The 21,350-nt window shown below is 39.4% G+C and overlaps 2 protein-coding genes across 2 annotated transcripts in view; one reads left to right on the top strand and one right to left on the bottom strand.

Moving 5' to 3' along the window:
- Window positions 1-7,930, bottom strand: part of DCAF13 (DDB1 and CUL4 associated factor 13) — a 28,040-nt gene extending 20,110 nt beyond the window's left edge. The window contains exons 1-3 of the mRNA XM_047842288.1: window positions 7,649-7,930; window positions 4,807-5,006; window positions 4,122-4,229 (exon numbers count right to left, since the gene is read on the bottom strand). Of these exons, the coding sequence (XP_047698244.1) occupies window positions 4,122-4,229; window positions 4,807-5,006; window positions 7,649-7,718 (378 nt within the window). The 5' untranslated portion in view covers window positions 7,719-7,930. The remainder of the gene's footprint in view (window positions 1-4,121; window positions 4,230-4,806; window positions 5,007-7,648) is intronic.
- Window positions 7,931-8,079: 149 nt separating this feature from the next.
- Window positions 8,080-19,962, top strand: SLC25A32 (solute carrier family 25 member 32). Its single transcript, XM_047842289.1, has 7 exons — window positions 8,080-8,383; window positions 13,039-13,189; window positions 14,919-15,004; window positions 16,313-16,473; window positions 17,377-17,490; window positions 18,035-18,180; window positions 19,090-19,962. Exons 1-7 carry the CDS (start codon window positions 8,230-8,232, stop codon window positions 19,229-19,231), a joined length of 954 nt encoding a protein of 317 aa, XP_047698245.1. The 5' UTR covers window positions 8,080-8,229; the 3' UTR covers window positions 19,232-19,962.
- The last annotated feature ends 1,388 nt before the right edge of the window (window positions 19,963-21,350 follow it).

Raw genomic sequence — 21,350 nt, 5'->3', positions numbered from 1 at the left:
AATTATAATAAAATGGTATCTTGATATCATGTTACTCATTAAAAAGTTTGAACCAATCTGATACGTGACATAAACATAAAATTCCAGGGGTGCCTGGGTGGCTCAGTTGGTTAAGTTTCTGATTCATGGTTTCCATTCAGGTCATGATCTCACGGTTCATGAGTTCGACCCTGCATCAGGTTCTGTGCTGACAGCGCTTGGGATTCTCTCTCTCCCTCTCTCTCTGCCCCTCCCCTGCTTGTTCACGCTCACGAGTGTGCGTGTGCGCTCTCTCTCTCTAAAACCATTTTTAAAAAAGTTTTAAAAAGACTTAAAGAAATAAAAATAAAATTCCACATAATTTTAAATGTAAAAAATTAAATACAAAATATAAAGATACTAAACAGAAGTCATTTTTTTTAACCTTGGCATGGGTAAAGCACTTCTTTGCATGACATAAGATTCGACAAACCATCAACTCACTGGTTTTCAAGCCATGAAATGCAGACCTCTGAAGGAGCTTGAGAATTTTTCAGGGGTCCACAAGGTCAAAACTATTTTCATGATATTGTAAAGACATCATTTGCCTTTTAACTGAACTGACAGTTATGCAGATGGTGAAAAAGCCATGAGGAGTAGGACATTGGTGTCTTAGCCCAATCACAGCAAGGTAACAATGGTAACTTAGACTTGGGTATGTGGTAGATATATTCAAGATATTAAGTAAAAACTAAGCTGCAAAACAGAATGCACAATATAACTTAATTTGGGATTAGAAACATAAAATAATCATACGTAGGGTATAAACAATTGTATATATACACCAAACTACTAGGTTTCCCGAAAATCAGAAATACAGGATATGTTAACTTTCTCATTTTTTACGTTTATGTTATATGCAATCTACATCTACTTCTTAAATAAAAATATTAACAAAAATATGTATTTATGTATGAGAGAGTATAAATTTAGCTCTTACAGCAAATTCAAAAGGGAAACCCTTCCTGCAAAACAATTCATAGTGCCCATGCTATCAGAATAGAAGGGTAATTAGGAGAGAAGTTTTGGTACTAAGGTCAGACAGGAATTTCTTTTGTTGAGGATGCTAACAGAATCCTTAACATCCTTATAATAGAAAAAAGTATTTAATAAGGCAGTATCTTATTTAGAAACCTGAATCTGAGCTACTGGCATCAGACCAAAACCTTAATTCTGGAAAGCCAATTCAACCACGAGCTAGTAAGATGTAATTTAGGCACCGAGGTCTTGGCCAATCTGGCTTGACCCAATGGAATATTAGTATTTATGGAAGACAAGATAAACTATTTATTGAGAATTCCCACTCTAAAAACTGTTTCTTTCAACCAAGCTTCTCACAGCGCCCACAAGCTCAAGACCGAACTTCCTTGTAATTGACTAAGCTACTCTATACAATCTATTGAGTACAAGTCTTAGCAAATCATCAATCCTGAGAAAGGTTTAATAACATTTTGTAGAAATGAGGAGCCAAACAATATGTGCCTGGCCAGAATATCTTATCTGAAGGCTGAGTAAGCTAAAGAAAGACCTATTGGTGCTACAAATTGGGGTATAGTAGATATTATGAAATTTAGGTAATAAAGATTTACCTTTTGCAACACTGTAGATTAAACATTTTTTGAAACACTAAGTGCTGAAATTCTGCCAGCAAGCAGTTTTCACAGGTCTTATCCCTAAGCAAACGTTACTTTAAGATATCTGAAGAAAGGGAGTAAATAATGAATATGAAACATCTTTCACCCTTTACTCATTTTAGGCACTCAAAAAAAAAAAAAAAAAACCACACACAAAAAAAACCCAGCCAGTAAATCCTCTGGGATATTAAACTAATCGATATATTCAGAAGAATAACTAACTGGATGCTAGCTGTGGTCAGTTTGCTCCAACTTCCCATACAATTCCTTCTACAACATATGGTATACAGGGTCATAAAGCTTGTGTAAAGCCCTTTAGTGAAAAGCACCTGAATTTCCTGCGAAGTAGCTTATTTTGGTTTTTGACAGCAAGTAAGTTTCTCCCTACACCAAAACCAAAACTTTTAACATTAACACCTATTCTTAACGCTGCTACATAGAACAACAAAAAGTCCACTTCTTCTTTCACACAACACTTTCAAATATTTAAAGCTTTCCCAGAAGTCATCTCTTCCCTTCACTACTCCTTTCCATCTGGCCCTGGCACCCAGCATGCTACTCAAGATTTACAGGGCTGGTTAGTGTGTATGTATACATCAAGTGCCATACATATACATATACACATGTCAGAACTTCTTTTTTATTTTTTTTTTTTTTAATTTTTTTTTTTTCAAGCGTTTATTTATTTTTGGGACAGAGAGAGACAGAGCATGAACGGGGGAGGGGCAGAGAGAGAGGGAGACACAGAATCGGAAACAGGCTCCAGGCTCTGAGCCATCAGCCCAGAGCCTGACACGGGGCTCGAACTCCCAGACCGCGAGATCGTGACCTGGCTGAAGTCGGACGCTTAACCGACTGCGCCACCCAGGCGCCCCCACATGTCAGAACTTCTGAAAGCATAGACACCAAATTGCCGACAGTGTGAAAACTGAAAGATTAGAATTACGGGACCTTTAACTTTCTATTTTTTATAGGTTCATGTTTCTAAAATATTTCTTTGTCTTCATCCTCATCATTCTTTGTAGTAGTTCACACAACCAACGACCCTTTCCTCCTGGGACATTAAGCTCATTTCCAGGCTCTTCTAGCTTTCTGGCTACTCCCAGAGTTCTCCCACTTCCTAGAGGCAGGCTTTCCCCAAGGTTATTTCTCTGACATTTCTGTATGTCTGTATTTTCCCTGCCACTTTTCCCTAATAATACCATTCCATGGCCTCAATCATTATTCCTTTTTGATGAGACCAAGTTTAGTTCTGACTTCCCTCCTGAACTCCAGACCTTTATCTAGAAGGGTCTGACAGACCTCTTCACTCAAATAGGCCATTGAAGTCCAGTTCATCCATCATACCATATCCTTCCCATTCCCACTCTCCTCCTCTAAAGTTTCTGACACTCCTGACTTCTCCATTTCTGGAAGGAAGAGCAATCTTCCTAAGCACCCCTCAGTTGTCAAGTCTGTCAAACCTCCAAAATGTTTCTAAACCTAACAACTACTTTCTATGATTTTCCCTCCCCAGCACGGATTCCTTACTGCTTACTCAAATTATTAAGACAGCCTGTAAACTGATCACTTACTGCTGTCAAATTAATTATCTCAAAGCACAGCTTAGATTCTGTCATTCCTATTATAACACTTTCAGTGAAATTGAGCAGATATTTGTAGGCCAATGTTTATAGTATCATTATTCATAAAAGCCAAAAGGTGGAGACAACCTAAATGTCCACTGATAGATGGATAAACAAAATGTGGTATATATGTATAACAGAATGTTATTCCATCTTAAAAAAGAAAGAAATTCTGATACCTGCTACAACATGGATGAAGACATTATGGTAAGTGAAATAAGCCAGACACAAAAGGGCAGCTATTATTTAATTCCACTTATGTGAGGTACTTAGAATAGTCATAGAGACAGAAAGTATGATAGTGGTTACCAAAGGCTGGAGGCAGAGGGGAATAAGGAGTTATTGCTTCGTAAGTACAGAGTTTCAGTTTCGGGAAGATGAAAAAGTGGTGAGGGTTGCTTAATAATGTGAATGTACTTAATGCCACTGAAACGTACACTTAAAAATGGTTAGAATATAAACTGTACCTCATGTGTATCTTAACCACACACACAAATCCTTCAATAATTTACTATCTGACAAAATAGAAATTACTGATTCCCAACCCTAAAAATCTTCGAGAGAAAACCGAACTATATTTTTAGCCTCACCTTACATTAATCCCACTTCTCAATGTTCTATGGAATGTTAGTTAAATAACATGTTAAATAATCATTTATTAAAAAAATAAAAAACTTTGGAGAAGACTAGAGTTTACATAAAGAAAAGAGGACTTTTCAAAGTTTTAAAATTTATTTTGGGTTGTGAAACTTCAAACGCCTCATGGAATAAAGGAACTCAGAAAACATTAAATCAGTCTTATACGTGTTGAAAAGAGTTAATGACTTAATTGCATCATACTTACAGTAAAGAAAGAAGTCCCACAAAAGCGAGTACATATTCCTCGTACAAAACCCTCATGGGCTTGTATCGTACGGATACATTTTCGTTTAGTCAAGTTCCAAATTCTAACCTATGATAGAGCATACCAGGAAATTTCCGTGAACTATAAACATAAAATGTTCAGGCAGAGGCATACTACATTCCAAGAAAAATAAATTCAACACTGAAAAAGCTATGACTCACTCCACCAGACTGCTAAAAACAAAATCCTCCAGTTTAAAATACTGCAGTGCATATGGATAAGTATATCAACAAGCAGAAAATTCAATCTGTTAAGTACTCTTGTTGATTCTAATTTAAAGTGTTTCAAAGCTTTCTCTTCTTGCCAAAGTGGAAATAAGTGTTGAATCATTAATAACATCCTCTGTGAGAAAAAAAAAAACAACCCTCACAAAACGTTTACTACTGTAAACATGCTTTATTGTTTACTGTCAAACTGAGCATTCAGCTGCTACATTTCTAATTTCTGAGGTGTAGATGAGAAACCACTGTAGTAATTCAAACACAATTCATTCTTGAGAATTAACAGAAAATAGGACAAAAAAATGAAATCGAACCAATTAAAATCCACCATAACACGAAACTGAAGAACATCTGTAACATAACTATTTTTAATTTAAAATATCAGTGTTTGAAATGACACTTGCCTCTCCATCACATGCCCCAGAAAGGACAGTAGCCAGGCTCTTTGGGTGCTTTGCCAAGCAATTGACTCCATCTCGGTGACCATCCAGGGAAGCAAGGAATGGTTTTGCAAATACCCGTTCCAATTTGGTAGCATTTAAAGCTCTTACATACTCTCGCGGGACTTCAAAAGGATGTAAGGTAGGATCATAGTTTCTTGGAACTGAAATAAAAATGACTCCTCTTAATAAAACAGTTCACTTTTAATATTTCCTATGGCCTTCCTCAGGTAATCATTCAATTTGCTATCCACTAAGCCTTTGTTAGGAACACTGTTCTATACCTAGCACTGTGAAAAATACAAAAATAGATGACCTTTCACTCAGAAACCTTTCAGTAAAAAAACCTTTCAGAAAAACATGGAAGGCATACATCTTGCAGAATAATTAGACCCTATAGATACCCTCAGCTTTTCCTTTTACAAGTCTTACCACATTCTTTAACTGCGCTGTAAACCTTTCATGGACAGGGATTCCACTACATTCCTCACTTTACTCCTTATGTGTTGCACAGTGCCTGGCACAAAACAAACGCATGATAAATGTTTGCCCAACTGAACTCTACGTTCCTTTTGAGGCAGGAAACACAACTCATCTCCAGTGCTAATCACTCTGATAGGCACACAGTGTTATGATTATGATTGTAGTTACTATTTACTGAACACTTCCCACGTGTGTTTACTTAAAAAACAGTTTACAATGTACAAGGCATCGTTCCAAATACTGTATATTAACTCACTTAATATCCAGACCCTATGGGTTAAGTCCTATTACTATTTCTTATTTTACTGATGGGGAAATTGAGGCATAGAGAAGTAACTTGCCTATGAAATGATGAAGCCAGGATTCAAACCAAAGCAGGCTGATTTCAGAATTGGTGTTCTTAACTATTATGCTATGCTGCCAAACAGGTTCTCAGTTAATAATTGTGCTTAGGAAATAATTCTAAGCCCACATGTCTAAAAAACGCTTAATGTTTAAAAGTAAGTGCATCTTTGGGGCACCTGGGTGGCTCAGTGGGTTAAGCATCCGGCTTTGGCTCAGGTCATGATCTCACGGTTTGTGAGTTCGATTCCCGCGTCGGGCTCTGCGCTGACAGCTCAGAGCCTAGAGCCTGCTTCAGATTCTGTGCCTCCCTCTCTCTCTGCCCCTCCCATGCTCATGCTCTGTCTCTCAATAATAAACATTAAAAAAATAATAAAAAATAAAAAAAGTAAATGCATCTTCTTACCCCACAACTTCACCTTGTCATTTTTTTCTGACTCCCTGTTAATGGTACTATATCTAACATTCAGTCAAAATTTACAAGGAAATAACACCTAAATAAGAATGAAAGAATAAAAAAAAGGTAACAAACGTTTTCCTTGATTTATGTATCACAAAGCTCCAATACTTCTATTTTTCCATTTTGCTATTAAAACTTCCATCAGAAACTATAAAGAAATAAGAAGATACTATAGAAAGTAAAACCCTTAATAACATCAGATGACTAAAAATCTCCTCATGTGGAGAGTCTATGACCAGCCAATCACTTACTCATTCCTCCATTTATAAACTTACAAAGCAACCACTATGTGCCAGGTGCTGTCTAAGCACAGTGGGCATAGAAACAAATCGGATTCTTCCCTTCTATGCAAACTCAGTGTGATGAAAAAGATAACCAAAATAATCATCATGAGACAATGTGATACGTACACACTCTGATGTCAGCACGAAAATATGTGATAAAAAGGACAGAAGAAGGGTGCTTTAAATGGAAGGGGCTACCACGGGAGATAAATACGGAAAGACTGTTGTTCAGAGAAAGGAGCTAGTGTAGACTGTGAAAGCGTGTGTGCCACAGGAAGCCTGAAAGAGAAATGTCGGAAATGCACTCAGATCTGCAAGAGTAAATGTAAGCTACTTGCAAGAAAAGTAGTGACTAGTGAAAGGAAGATGGAACCAGACATTCAAGGAATAGGGATGATGTCTTGTCCAGGTGACATAACCGAATTTGCATTTTAGAAATATTACTACCTTGATACTTAACCCATAAACATCTTGTGAGAAGAGACCACATATTCCCCTCTCAGCATTATTCATATATATGTTGGATAATCTCTACTATTCAATCAAAATAACAAAGTATCGTCCCAGCCTCATCTTCTATGGTTTATCCCCCTTACTCAAACTGATGACACGGCCCTTCTCGTATGCTTTACCTTTATTCCCGCCTGAAGGCCTTTGCACCTGGTATTCTCTGTACACATGGTTGGTCCCTTGTCATTTAGATACGATCCGCTATAATTCAGAATGTTAATGGGGGAACAGACCAGTAAATAAGATCAATAAAGAAGCCTTATTAATTTCATTTTAGCCATTCACGCATCAAACTTCTTCACAAGCATTAAGAAAACTTGATGGCTTCAAGTTTCACCTTTGTCTCTTCCACACTTAGAAGTATGTAATTTTGACGAAAGAGATTTAAAGAAGCCTATCAAACCCTTGAATCTACGAGTTTGGCTGTCAAGTTCCACTTCTCAACAACTGGAGCCAGAAACATCGGAGAGCGGCCGCTGGAAGGGGGAAGGCGGAAGTATTCCAGACATAACCAACTTTCCCACGTACCACTAGAAAAAGTTCTTCAAAAAGAGCCTTGAGGAGAAATTATCTGCTACTCAGTCCCGCAACGCCCTTATGTGCACTAAGTTTGCCTTGGCAAAAGGGAACAGGGAAAGAAAGAGACTGGAGCGTCAGTCTTCACCCAGCTTTACTCGGTGGGAGCCGAGTCCAGACTGAAGGCTGGTGACTCCCTAACTTGTCTCACCTCTTTGTAAGTCCAGCTTGGTTTCGCGGACATAGTTGTCCGGGTTCCGGCTCAGCATCTTCACCTTCATTTTGGCGGCTCGGTGTGCGCGACTCCGAGTCTTTCCTCCAAGTTTGGGTTACCCCCGCCTCCTCCGGCACATGCTACTTCCGCTTCTTCTAGACTACTTCCTGTCATGTGACTTCCACGGAATGGAAGCCAGCCCCCTCCGCAGCACCCTGCGGCGCGCCGTAGTTTTGCTGACAAAGGTTGGTCCGAGGCGGTTTCTCTGCCGTACTCTCGCGTCCGCGTCCCTCGGCCAGAAACGGCAGCGGATGGGGGCGGGGCGGGGACTTGGCGGAGGACGGCGCCCCGCCTCCTTCGCTCTCTCCGCTGGCGTGACGTGCTGCCCTGCCCCTCTCACGCTAGCTCTGCGTTGGGGTCTCTCCGCTTAGTTACCACGTACTTGCGCCCGTCCCGGAAGTGGGCTGGCCTCCCCCTGAGGTTTCTGCTCCTAAGGGGCGACCGTCGCCAAGGTGGCGGTCACTGCATCCCGGCCCACCTCCGCGGCCCTGGGCGTGGTATCAGCGAGCCCTGGGACTATGACGGGTCAGGGCCAGTCGGGATCAGGGTCGTCGGTGTGGAGCACGATATTCCGCCACGTCCGGTACGAGAATCTGGTAGCGGGCGTGAGCGGCGGGGTTCTGTCCAACCTCGCGCTGCACCCGCTCGACCTCGTGAAGATCCGCTTCGCCGGTAAGAGGCCACTCAGACCCCGGGCTCCTTATCCTTGCTGGTATCCCGAACTGGGTGATAAAAACGCAAAAGGAAGCCTTGCTCTCCCCTGCCTCCTTCATACTACCAGGCGAGCGTTAAAGAAAATGCTGTCCTGGCTCACCTGGAACTAGGTTTGAGGAAGGGGAGCGTGGGAAAGGGATCGGGCCGCCGTCGTCCCGCTCCCCGAATCTAAGGGATGGAGAGCAGGGGTAGAAAAGCCTGAGACAAGTTCATATTGGGTACGATGCGGGACTCAACGCCTGATTTGTAAAATAAGAAAAAGATTGTCACGTTTTAGGGCTTAGCCCTCACACGTGCAAATCATTCACCCTTGGAGGTACTTTGAAATCTTAAGGTTGCCACGTGTTTGGCAGTTGCGGAACCGTTGCTTAGAGTAGGGCATAATCTTCAGCAGGTGCTTAGGAATAGGTTTGGGATAGGATTCTCTTGAAGGTTTTTGGTGTTTTATAGTGTGGTACAAGATCCTATGAAGGAATAGTTAGCCCGAATCCAAATACTGTGTTTTAAATTTACGTTTCTTGAATTAAGTGCATTGAGTTAAGTGAATCTGAGTTTTTGCAAAGTACTTTAGAAGTTACACTCAACAGCAAATTCTGGAGGAGATAGTTTCAGAGAAGGTCTTGATAACTACTGGGAAACTGTTTTCTGACGTTTGGTTTTCTTACTGCTACAAGTTCTGCCTTGAGAATTAGGGCTGCAGAAGTGGTTCATCTTCAAGAGTCAGAACAATAATACGTATTGTTCTCTTAATATTTGTCGACCGCTGTATGGAATACAAAGTACTTAAAGTTCTTGTCCTCAGGGAACTTACAGTGTAAATTATAGGCTTGAGTCTTAGTAGTCACATAAAAGATAATTCTAGACAACATGAAATCAAGAGCAAAATGGAATAAATCCAAATATGAGTAGACTGTCAAGAAAATTATAGATTGCTGATGGCCATCTGTATGGGTCCCATTAGATCTTGAAGTTCCATGTAGAAAGACTGATAATTTGATAGCTGGAAAGAAGACAAGCCATTCTATGAAGGAGAGTCAGTGAAAATTATGGAGTATACTCCCTAGAAGAAAACCCAGAAAGGCATGTAACTTCCATGGAGTTTGTGAAGTGTGCACAAATAAAAATTATAACAAGCACCATTCATTGAGCATTTACGAAGAGCAAGGCAATGAACTTAAAGTTTTTAGTAAATTCTCTGATTTACTACTCTGAACAACCCTGTGAATTTATTATCCCTATTATACAAATGAAAATAATAGAAGTTGACTAACTTGCTGAAGTCACAAGTTTATAATGGTAGCTGTGGGATTTGAGCCCAGGCAGTCTAATTCTAGAACCCTTTGACTCTTAACCATTCACCATTCTACTTCTAAGAATTCCAAGTAGACAGTGGCTTGAACATGAAGAGAAGAATTTTGGACATGGCCGTAGGCTTGTATGACTCGGTGTCTCTAGGGTTTTGTCTAGGAGAAGAGGTGACAGTTGAAATGATCATGGAGGAATAGTGTTGGCTTGGTGAGTTTAAGATTGTGCTGTAAAGAAGATTGTGCATGAAGAAAGGGGATTCATGGTGTCTGAAAAGATCGGTAACCTTCCCATTTCGGGGAAAGTCTTAGGAGACCAGTGTGGCCAAGATTGACAGGTAAGATAATTGAGATTAGATGGGAAGACAAAATTAAAGATCTAGGAGTCAAAGGACTTTGTCACACATAAAGTGTGAAGTGGTGATAGAAAAGGAAAATTTAGGAAGATGAATCCAAATAGTTGATTTGCCTATGTATATATAGTATTGCAAGACCCAGTGGCTTTAAACTAATACTTACTGAATGTTTGCTAGGCATGATTTTAACGGCTTTATATTTATTAACCCATTGTAATTTTTAGAGTTAGGTTCTGTTATTTTTCCCATTTTGTGGATGAGCTAACTCAGCCACAGAGGAATCAAGTAACTGACTCAGGGTCACAGTGTTAAGTGTTGCAGTGGAAGGGGGCTGCAAAGGAAATTTGGTGGCCCGAGAAAAAAGAGAAGAAAATCAGGAGAGTGTGGTGTAAGAGTAGCCGACAAAAGTATGTTTAGGAGGTAGACAGTCGTAGGTGCTACTAAATGGTTGGTGAGAAAGAGAGGACTCCCAAAGTGCTCTTTGGGGTCTTTGGGGCACTTGCAATAGTGGGGTGGAGACCCAAATCAGATTTCAGTGGATTGGGAGGGACACAGTTCAGACTGTAACAGGTTCTTGCCCTACTTTCCAGCCAAATTTCCTACCATCCCTTCTCTCCACCAGCTGTATACTGTAGCTATACCAAGTCCCTAATGTTCTCCCGAACGGTGCCAGGCACTGTGGTGCTTCCTTGGATTTACACCAGCTCGTGCTCTTGTCTAGAGATAAACCTTTCTCTCCTTTCCCCAAAGACAAGTTTCTCATCAATCTTCAAGGCTCTATGCTAACGTCTTCTCTCTCATTTTCCCCGTCACTCGACTGCGTGTCCCCGGTTCCTTCTGTACAGAACATTTATTTGTGTTTCTTCTGTAATCCTGTAGCACTTCATTTACCATAGTGCTCATAACTTTGCCGTGCTGTTGCTGCTCTGTTTTGTCTTGAAGACTGTATCTGACCTCAGGGTCAGGATTTGTGTCCTACTTAAGTTTATATTGCCCCTTTGCCTGGCAATATAAGGAGTCAATAAATAGTTTTTTTTAATAAAATAATATGCGTACAAATGAATGTTTTTCATGTTTAAAGATTTGTCCCTAACTAGAGTAGATAAGATTATAGTATCGGGGTAAGTATAAGGTACAGAATAGTGTTGCCTATTACTGAGACTAAAAAATCTTACAAATCAAGTGACTTGTCAAAACAATGAAGAAATCAGTGGTTCATACCTATGAAAAGGCAAAGATGGTTTTTTTATGGTTTTGTTTTTTACCTCAAGAGAGAAATTATGTTGTGACTTTATTATTTAAAGGAAATGGAAAGGTACTTAGGGAAAACAATTATCAGAAGACTAAAAGAAGTGAAATTCAAGGGAAGCATCAGAAAGATTATGAAATACACAGCCAAACATTTCCTGAGAGCTAGTCCCTCTGTTACTTGCTTTTAAATTTGTATAAACTTCCCAACAACCTGTGAGTTAGGGGATATTTATCCCCATTTTTTTTTTTTTTAATGAGGATGCTATAACTCAGAAAGATTAAAATCATGTAGCTAATTAGGGAAGTTAGATCTCAAACCTAGGTCTCCTGACAAAGCCTCATGTACTTTAATCTCATTTCATGGTGTAACATTATCAGGTTAATGATGAAAGAAATTGGCTTTTCTCCCTTTCCCTGCTAATGGTAAACAGTGATTCTCAGCCAGACTCCATTATGCACAATGAAGTAGCAGCAAAGGGGACAGTGAACTGGGCATACTTTTACATGGCTAGAGGACTGTTATTTGTATAAGCTTTCTAGAGGGCAGTTTCAGTATGTATGTATAACCTTTGACCCATATTAATGTCCATTCTAATAGTTAATTCTAAGGATATAGCAATTTGTATGAAATGTTATACAACATATTCACTAGAGACCTCTTAATAGTAAAAAAAAGTGAGAACAACTTTCAGGTCAACTAGGGGAATGATTAACCAAATGATAGGGTATCTATGAGAGGGAAAACCATCATATCATTTTTAAAAATCTTTTGTAGGGGCGCCTGGGTGGCGCAGTCGGTTAAGCGTCCAACTTCAGCCAGGTCATGATCTCGCGGTCCGTGAGTTCAAGCCCCGCGTCAGACTCTGGGCTGATGGCTCAGAGCCTGGAGCCTGTTTCCGATTCTGTGTCTCCCTCTCTCTCTGCCCCTCCCCCGTTCATGCTCTGTCTCTCTCTGTCCCAAAAATAAATAAACGTTGAAAAAAAAAATTTTTTTTTTTTATTAAAAATAAATAAATAAATAAAAATCTTTTGGAGGCCTATTTAATAACAGGAACTCTCACAATATACTCTTGAGTGAAGAAAAAAGCAGTATGCAAAACTATATATAGTAAAATACCAGTTTTATAAAAATATTATCTAGATTATGAATTTGACATTCTCTTTCATTCCATTTCTGTGTAGGAAACAGAAGGCACATTCAAAATAAGATAATTCTGGGGCATGGGGGGTGCTTGAAAAGACTATTTACAAAGATATGAGATTATAGAAGAACCACTGGGAATACTGCAATATTCTGGAGCTAGAAAGAGCTTGGGCTGTTGCCACCTGAAGGGTCAAAGGTCAAAGGGAGAAAGTCATTGAGGGAGGGCCACCTTGAGAGGAGCCGTGACTGTCAGTAGAGAAGTTCAGGCCAGGGGTGCCTGGGTGGCTCAGTTGGTTATGCGTCTTGAATTTGACTCTTGATTTTGTCTTAGGTCATGATCTCACAGTTCGGGAGGTCGAGCCCCTCATGGGGCTCTGCGCTGAGAACGCAGAGCCTGCTTGGGATTCTCTCCTGCCCCCTCTCTCTAAATAAATAAATAAACGTTAAAAAGAGTTTTCTTCTGAATTTACCTCCTTAATATGACTGTGTGATGTCTATGTTTATATGTGATTTGGGGTTAGAACTTTCCTCTCACCTAATTTTGTGCCTTTACTGCAGTGAGTGATGGATTGGAACTGAGACCAAAATATAAAGGAATTGTGCATTGCTTGACTACCATTTGGAAACTTGATGGACTACGGGGACTTTACCAAGGAGTAACCCCAAATGTGTGGGGTGCAGGTTTATCCTGGGGACTCTACTTTTTCTTGTGAGTAGATCTGGGAGATTTTACAGTATTAAAAAGAAACTTTGTTTTTAGTGATTTTACATTTCAGTTGATGAAGCAAGATGAGTCCTTTAATCAGTTTCTTTGAATGGGAAGGGTCAGAAAGAGCACAATGTTTATTTCATTCTCTGTCAGCTATTATCAGAGGCATTTGGTCTGGAAGGAAGTTCTTAATAGGAAGAAGGTGAAAGGGTGAGATGGAGAAATGCTCTTACCTACAGAAGCCACTTCTGTGAGTTGAGTTCAGGAAGATGCCTTACCAAAATACTTCGGATTCCTGATGAAGTAAGAAAGCCGAGGAGGACAGGCCTTGGGGTCCCCATAAGAACACATACCAAGGGAGCTGCCTCTTGGGAACAGAAAGTAAAAAGCCAGTGCCTGGCTAAAAGAGTTTGAGGCACATCCCGTCTTGCCTCTTAACTTGACCTGCACCATCATCTTCCCTCCTCCATCATTTCCTTCCTCCCTCACCTGTCAGGTCTCCTCACCATCCTCATGTCCATTGCAGAAGCCACTGAAAGCACCCGTGACAGGTCCATTGAGCTTAGTGAGTGTGCCCGAGTGTGGGCATTCCACAGATGCCTCTAATAATTTGAAACTGAATCCAGGAATGGAGAGGCTTTTCTTTGTTTTAATACATGGCATTTTTAAGAGAACATCAATACCTGGTCTATCGGCCTTTTTCTCTTTTGTGTTACATATTCTACTTTCCCTCCAATAATTTTATGGCAGTATGCAAACCACAACCTGAAGACATTTTTAAGTGAATGCAAAGTAAAATTTAACCTTCGTATGGTTAAAAATATTTTTCTTCAGTTCTAAGACAAACCTAGATGTGAAACTATACATATAAAATTTCTTCTTTTATGAATTTGGAGTTGTGTAGGCTCTCTAAAGAGAGTTTCTAAGGACAAGCCCTATGAACGTAAGGTGTGTGTAATGAGAATTTCTTATAAAAGTATGCTTGTTTCATGTCAGAATGGTATTGGTGGAGTTTGGAAGGCTTTTTGTAGCTGAAGTCTTCTTCCCAGAGGAAAATGGAAATTGGAGCTAGAGAGAATAGGCTGATTCGACTTCTCTGCTGAGAAACATTGGGTGGCCTCTCGATTTTCTGCCAAGTAAAGCCCAAATGTCAGTGTGCCACTCAGGTGTGATTCAATTTTCCATCTTCTCCCTCCACCCTTATTATAACCTTTGCTCATGTTCATCTGTTTCCCTGTTGAAACTACCCATCTCCATGCCCGGCCAGTGCCAGCTCCCACACAAGCCTTCTGTGATCTCAGTCGTAGTTTCTCAATCTCTTATGACACCGTCTGTGTTGTCTTTATTATGATTACTGGTGTTCTGCTTATGGTCCTTGTAGTCTGCTCCATAGTCCCTGAACATATCGTTTTGTCTTGTGTGCCCAATTGCCTCACCACTGCTACAGCCTTCCCCCTCCCAGTTTTCCTATTGTTTTTCTTAATTGATGAGTACGTGATGAAAATATTTTGCCTGTGTAGTGCTACCCATATACATTTGCAGGAAGGGGTGGCAAACTCTTACGGTAAACCATTTCCAGCAAATCCACTCTTGAAACTGTGCTTGCCTTGGGCATGGACGTTTACTTTTGGGGTACTGCTGTTAAATTACACACATTTGCAAACAGACTTTACTGCTTTGTGATACCTATTCAAATATTTATCAAACTGCTCATGTTTAATTCTTTTAGTTACAATGCCATCAAATCATACAAGACAGAAGGAAGAGCTGATCGTTTAGAGGCAACAGAATACCTCGTCTCGGCTGCTGAAGCTGGTAAGGCAGTGTGTGAAATATAAAACATCAACTTTTTTATTTTTGAGAGAGAGAGTACATGCAGAGGACAGGCAGAGAGAGAGGGAGACACAGAATCTGAAGCAGGCTCCACTCTCCGAGCTGTCAGTACAGAGCCCGATGTGGGGCTCACACCCACAAACTGCAAGATCATGACCTGAGCCAAAGTCAGACTCTTAACCAACTGAGGCACCCAGGTGCCCCTAAAACATTAACTTCTAACTTGATTTTCACTTTTGGTTTTTGTTTTATTTGCCTTTTCCCCCCTTTGAACGGTAGAGTTTAATTATGCTTATCTATCTAATCAGTTATCACATGGAATATCTTAGAAAGCAACTGTTCCTATTGGTTACTCTGGACAGATTGCAAGAATTTTAGTTATCACAAAGGAAGTAAAATTTAGAAAAGTTACGACTTCCTGATAGTTTAAGATAATTTGGTATATTTTCTTCAGTTAAAGTATAATTTCAGTTTTTAAATTAGACAGTTTAGTACCCTTGTTTAACTGCCTCATGGATGTGTAATATTTCAAAGAAGCAAAGTAGGACTCATGTCTTTATAACTCATACTTTGACACCTTATTTACTGATAGCTCTCGTCCGAAAAAAATCTCATTTTGAATACCTAGCTGCTAGCACAGACCTGAATTACCATGGGACTTAATAAATGTTTGATGAATAACGGACTATTGAGGAAACTCAGCAAATGGAAAACTTAACATATACAAAATTGTCACTTTCTGTAAAGAATGTAAAATTTATTTTATAGTTCTTTAATTTTTGAGATGCGTAGCTACTTTGAATGGATTTGAGGAGGGCTGTGGGAAATTTGGGGTGGATATGCGTGCACATGCAGAGATTATTGAGGTGTTGGATTCCTGGTCCTTTTCCCCTGATCATCAGCCCATCTGGGTCATACCATATCCTTCTCCTAAATGTTTATATCTGCTGTCAGAGTCTGCTTCCCAGGACTTTCATTGTTTCTCTACTCCAGGCTGTATTGGTTAAGAGCCAGGATGTCTCTGCTGTCCTCAACACCTCAAAAGGAAAGCATTTCACATTTCCAGTTCCCTTTTAATCTACTTCCCACTAACTGAGGAACTTTTTCTGACCACCAAAACTATGGCTACGCTTTAACCCTAAGACTGTGCCTCAGAGACTTGATCTCACTGTTGTAGGTACAGCCCCTGGGCAACCCCATTGTTTATATTACTGGACTGTCATTAATCTGGATTGTCACAAGTGGCAAAGTACCTGTATGCTGAGTAATCTTATTTAAATTTGGTTTTAGGAGCCATGACCCTCTGCATTACAAACCCATTATGGGTAACAAAAACTCGCCTTATGTTACAGTACAATGGTGTTGTTAACTCCTCACAACGACAATATAAAGGAATGTTTGATACACTTCTGAAAATATATAAGTATGAAGGTGTGCGAGGATTGTATAAGGTAATGACTTATCAATATATTTTGGATAACCGGACACTGTAACTTCCCTTGGCTCTATTGTCTGAGTTCTGAAAAACCTGTAGTCAGTCCCGAAAAGGGACCAGACTCAGGCAAGAAGCAGTTGAATGAAAACTGAAATTCTGGTTTATATAATATGAAAATTGTACTTTCATCTGTTTATCCTCCTTACCGTAAGGTATGTCATCATGACCCTGGTGGGTGCGAGAAGGCCTGACTAAAATTTGGACAGTAACCATTCACTAAGTCACATCACAGTCACTCATTCTTTACTACCCTCCCTAGAAACTGTGGTCCCTTGGGAACTTGCTTGGTGCTTAGTTGTTGTGTGTGTGTTTTTGTGTGTGTGTGTGTGTGTGTGTGTGTGTTTATTGTTCCCTGATGAAGTCATGGGGTGATGGGGGGGTTCATGGGGTCCGGAGCTGATGGCCAAGAAAGAATTCTTCAAGAAGTCTTTGGTGCAAAAAGGTGATTTTATTAAAGTGTGGGGACAGGACCCATGGGCAGGAAGAGCTGCATTGGGGTTGTGGGGGGTGACCATTTTATGGAGTTCAGGGAGATAAAGTCAAGAGGGAGTTTCCAAAGAGACTTTCACATGTTGAAGACTTGTCTAGCTAAGGTTATATTTCCCTCCAGCAAGGCATTAACATTAAGACAGTAGGGATTCTTGGACTTTAGGCCTTTGATGGGATTGCCTTTTTCTGGTAAACTGGTGGAGATGCTTACCAGTTTAACCATTTGTTGTTTGTCCTTTCTTGTTTTTGGGAAGCCTGGAGTGTCCAAGGAATATCACACAGGTCCCACCTGGAACGGGGGATGGGGGGACGGGTACTAACTTGTACTTTGCCCTCAGCTTGCCTCATACTCCTTCATCATTCCCTTTAGGGATTTATTCCTGGGCTGTTTGGAACATCACATGGTGCCCTTCAATTTATGGCATATGAATTGTTGAAGTTGAAATACAACCAGCATATCAATAGATTACCAGAAGCCCAGTTGGTAAGATGGTTCTTTAAAAAAAAGGATATCATTGGGGCGTCTGGGTGGCTCAGTCGGTTAATCATCTGACTTCTGTTCAGATCGTGATCTCATGGTTTGTGAGTTTGAGCCCCACGTCAGGCTCTGTGCTGGCAGCTCAGAGCCCGGAACCTGCTTTGGATTCTGTGTCTCTGTCTCTCTCTGCCCTTCCCTCGCTAATGCTCTCTCTCTCTGAAAAATGAAAAACGTTAAAAAAAAATTAAAAAAAAAAGATATCATTTACTTTTGTAGGCATTTAATAGATGCAATTTTATCACGTTTACTTTGGTAATGTTGCTATGATGATGACTACCACTAATTTAATTTATAGTTAAATATTTTATGGGCAAATGACACACAAATGTTAATAATAAAACCCCTTATTTGCACAGAGCTTGTGTTGAGGGGGAAACCATATTTTTCACTTAAAGATCCATTTACGTGTTTTCCTATATAATTTTTATTTCTGTATTTTTAAAGAAATCCTGTGTTAAGGAAAAACAAATGTTTTGTGTTGTCATTTTAGAGCACAGTAGAATATATATCTGTTGCAGCACTATCGAAAATATTTGCCGTGGCAGCAACATACCCATATCAAGTTGTGAGAGCTCGTCTTCAGGATCAACACATGTTTTACAAGGGCGTGTTGGATGTAATCACAAAGACATGGAGGTGAGAGCATGCGGTATATCAGAATGGCTCTTAGGAGGTACCTTGCATATCTCAGAATGTCTAGTTGCCGTTAGTTTTATAGTAAAGGCCAGCGTGCTGTGGTGAAAACACGGCTGGTGGCCCCTGCTTTTCCATTTCCCATTTACTACATATAGAAAGACAGACTTAATCTCTCTGAGGCTTGATTTCTTCATTTGTAAATTTAGAATATCTAGGCTGACAGAGTTGCTATAAAAATCAAATGAGATCTGTACAAATTAATAAAATTTAGTGGTTATAAAATACTTGAATGGCAATGAATGAATATAGGAAGTCATAAAAAAAGTTTAATGCAATTAAGCTGCTACTTGCACAATAACTTGCAAATACTTGTCTCTGTGTATTAAGGAGGTTCTTGTTCTTCAGCATGTAGATAAACATTTATAGGTAGATATCCCCATGTTTCTCTTTAAAAGGCCAGAGCAGAATATTTAGAATGTTTAAATTTAGTTCACTGAATATTTATCAAGAACCCAAGTGACAAGTTCCTACTCTAGGCATTAAGGAAATAAAGTTTTATTTTGTGGGCGCTATATTTAGTGTTGTCTGCCATTTATCTAAGCTGTAAGATTGTTAATGCCTATATTAGATCAGTTAATACTCTTGCATGTTTATACATTTAGAGACATTTGAAAGATTATCATTAAAGCACTTCTCAGTTTTGAAGTATCCCTACCCTCTCTTCCCGAGTCACTCCACGGAAGGAATGTAAAATGGCTCATAAACTACCTTGCTTCAGGATGTTGAAAACATGGACTACAGTCACAGGGAGGTTTGACTGCTGGTTCCATGCCATATGTCAATTAAGCGTTTGTGTCTTCAGGCCAGCTATGTAGGAAATTAAGCATTTATCTATGTTTCCTTTTAAAGGAAAGAAGGCATCGGTGGATTTTACAAAGGAATTGCCCCCAATTTGATTAGAGTGACCCCAGCCTGCTGTATTACTTTTGTGGTATATGAAAATGTCTCACATTTTCTACTTGACCTCAGAGAGGAAAAAAAAGTAAGCTAGAAGAAGATCATCTCAATTCGTCTGCTTAACGCAGCAGTTGCTCCTTTGTGTTTGAGGTATAAACCTCAGAAGAATGCTGCACAGCAACATGGTTCATAATGGAAATTGGTGTATAATCATTAGAAGTCAAAGAACTGCTAAGACTTTGCAATGTTGTTTTGCTCTTTGCCTTCCCCATATGTTTGGGACTTGGCTACCTCTGCCAGAAATGGCTCCCATCAACATGACAGTAAAACTGACGTCAAGTGGAGAACTTCACAAATTTCTCTATTTTAGTGTTCAAGTAGAAGCTGATCACAGCATTTGCTAAATGGATTAGATGAATGTGCTTCTTTTTGTGAACTCATTTGCCTGGATCGGCTTTAAAATCAATCTGTGTGCAATAGCAAGAAAATGGCTTCTGAAAAGAATTGTCGTTGTTTCAAGAGTAAATTAAACTTTAAGGATTTGCTGGAAAAATTGTTGCTTAAATCCAGACCATTTTTGAATTGAGAAATTTTGGTGAGGGGAAAAAAAACACCACCACCGTAAATGTGCGTTAGTTTAAATTCAGTTGGAATGTGCTAACTAGGGAGATTTGAGACGTATATACTTCTCTTCATTTGAGAAATATATTTGTTGTCATTCTGTCATTAATTTTTTCCCTGGGGGCTCTTCCATAGTTTAAAATGTAATTGTGGATCCAGTTATTATATTTTTTGACATTGGTACTTGGTGTTTCTTAAACTTAACAAAATCTGAACTCAGATGCAGCTGTGTCTGCCCTTATTTAGAATATTTGGCTATAAGTCACTAATTGGCTATAAATCACTAATAGATCACCTCACACACATACTGGAATGATTGGGATCTGTATGTTGAGAAACTGTGTGGAAATGGGAAACTTAAACTTCTTATTTCAACTATGAGATGTATGGGTCCAGATCCCAAATAAATGACTAGTCTAGATTAGTTGCTCATATTCAGGTTTAAATACAGATTACACTAATGGCCATTATTGATTTAACTTTTATGAGTCATTATAAATATCTATAAAAGCCTGTCCCCAAAGGATGCCAGAATAATATTTTTATTTATCATAAACTTCTATGAATGCTGTTGCACTTCCATCTAGTTGTAAATAAAACATTGTGGTTTTCAAAGCCATATTTAAATGGTTCTTTGAAGATAGGTCTATTTTTTATATTTTGAAAATGGTATTCTAAAAATGGAACAGTAAGTAATTGTATTTACTATAATCTCTTGTAACATGCACAGAAATACTTTATAAATTAAATGTGATGTATTTTTCATCCTTCTGGGTTTACTACTATAATTCATCTGAATTCCTGACGTTAGTCCCTATACAAAATACTGGCTGCAGTTGCTGTTTGGAATTTTAGAGGTAGTGCCATTATTTGAATGCTTCTTGTGTACCCCCAAATTAATAAAACATAATTTCTGTCTTCTAAGAGCATATAAGTTTGCAGAATAAATAAATAAGTGTTAAATAACTCCAACTCTAGATGAACGGGCAAGATTTCTACAAGGCCCTCTAAGGGTTCTGAGAAAAGAGAACTCATTCAACAACAAATCATAACTGAGTTCTTGCTCTGTGCCAGGTATGTTACAAGCACTGAAGACACAGCAGGGAATAACCCAGACAACATTCCTGCCCTCAGGGAATTTTCATTTTAGTGTGAGTGACAGAAAACAAATATATGCATAGTACAGTTTCAGATATTAAATTAAAACAAATATATGCATAGTACAGTTTCAGATATATATTCATGCTATAAATAGAACTAAAACAGTTGGGAATAGTGTTGCTATCTTAGGATGGTTAGAGTAAGGAAAGATCTCTTTTGAAGGGTAGTGTTTGAAACATTTTGAAAGAAGTGAGGAAAGCAAACCACTATGAGATAGAGGAAACACAGTCTTCTAGGCAGAGAAAATAGGAAATACAAAGGCCCTGAGGCAGGAATTAATTTGGCTAGAGGGAAGGAGTGAGGTTAGGGTGGCCCATACTGTGTGGTGGAAAAGAAATGCAGGATTGGCTTCAAATTTCAGCTTTCCCCTTTGCAGTTTGGCCTGAGGCCAGTAGTTCACCTCTCTGTCTCAAGTTTTCTCATATGTAAAA

The sequence above is a fragment of the Prionailurus viverrinus genome, chromosome F2 (genome assembly GCF_022837055.1).
Source record: "Prionailurus viverrinus isolate Anna chromosome F2, UM_Priviv_1.0, whole genome shotgun sequence".
Lineage (NCBI taxonomy): Eukaryota > Metazoa > Chordata > Mammalia > Carnivora > Felidae > Prionailurus > Prionailurus viverrinus.
The sequence above is the reverse complement of the archived record's forward strand: the minus strand, read 5'-3'. Positions and strand labels throughout refer to the sequence as shown.

Excerpts from the sequence above, each read along its gene's own strand:
- SLC25A32 (XM_047842289.1), top strand. The coding sequence starts at position 8,230 with ATGACGGGTCAGGGCCAGTCGGGATCAGGGTCGTCGGTGTGGAGCACG. Across the intron at positions 13,190-14,918 it reads TGGGGACTCTACTTTTTCTT|TTACAATGCCATCAAATCAT; the intron begins GTGAGTAGATCT and ends TAATTCTTTTAG. Across the intron at positions 17,491-18,034 it reads GATTACCAGAAGCCCAGTTG|AGCACAGTAGAATATATATC; the intron begins GTAAGATGGTTC and ends TTGTCATTTTAG.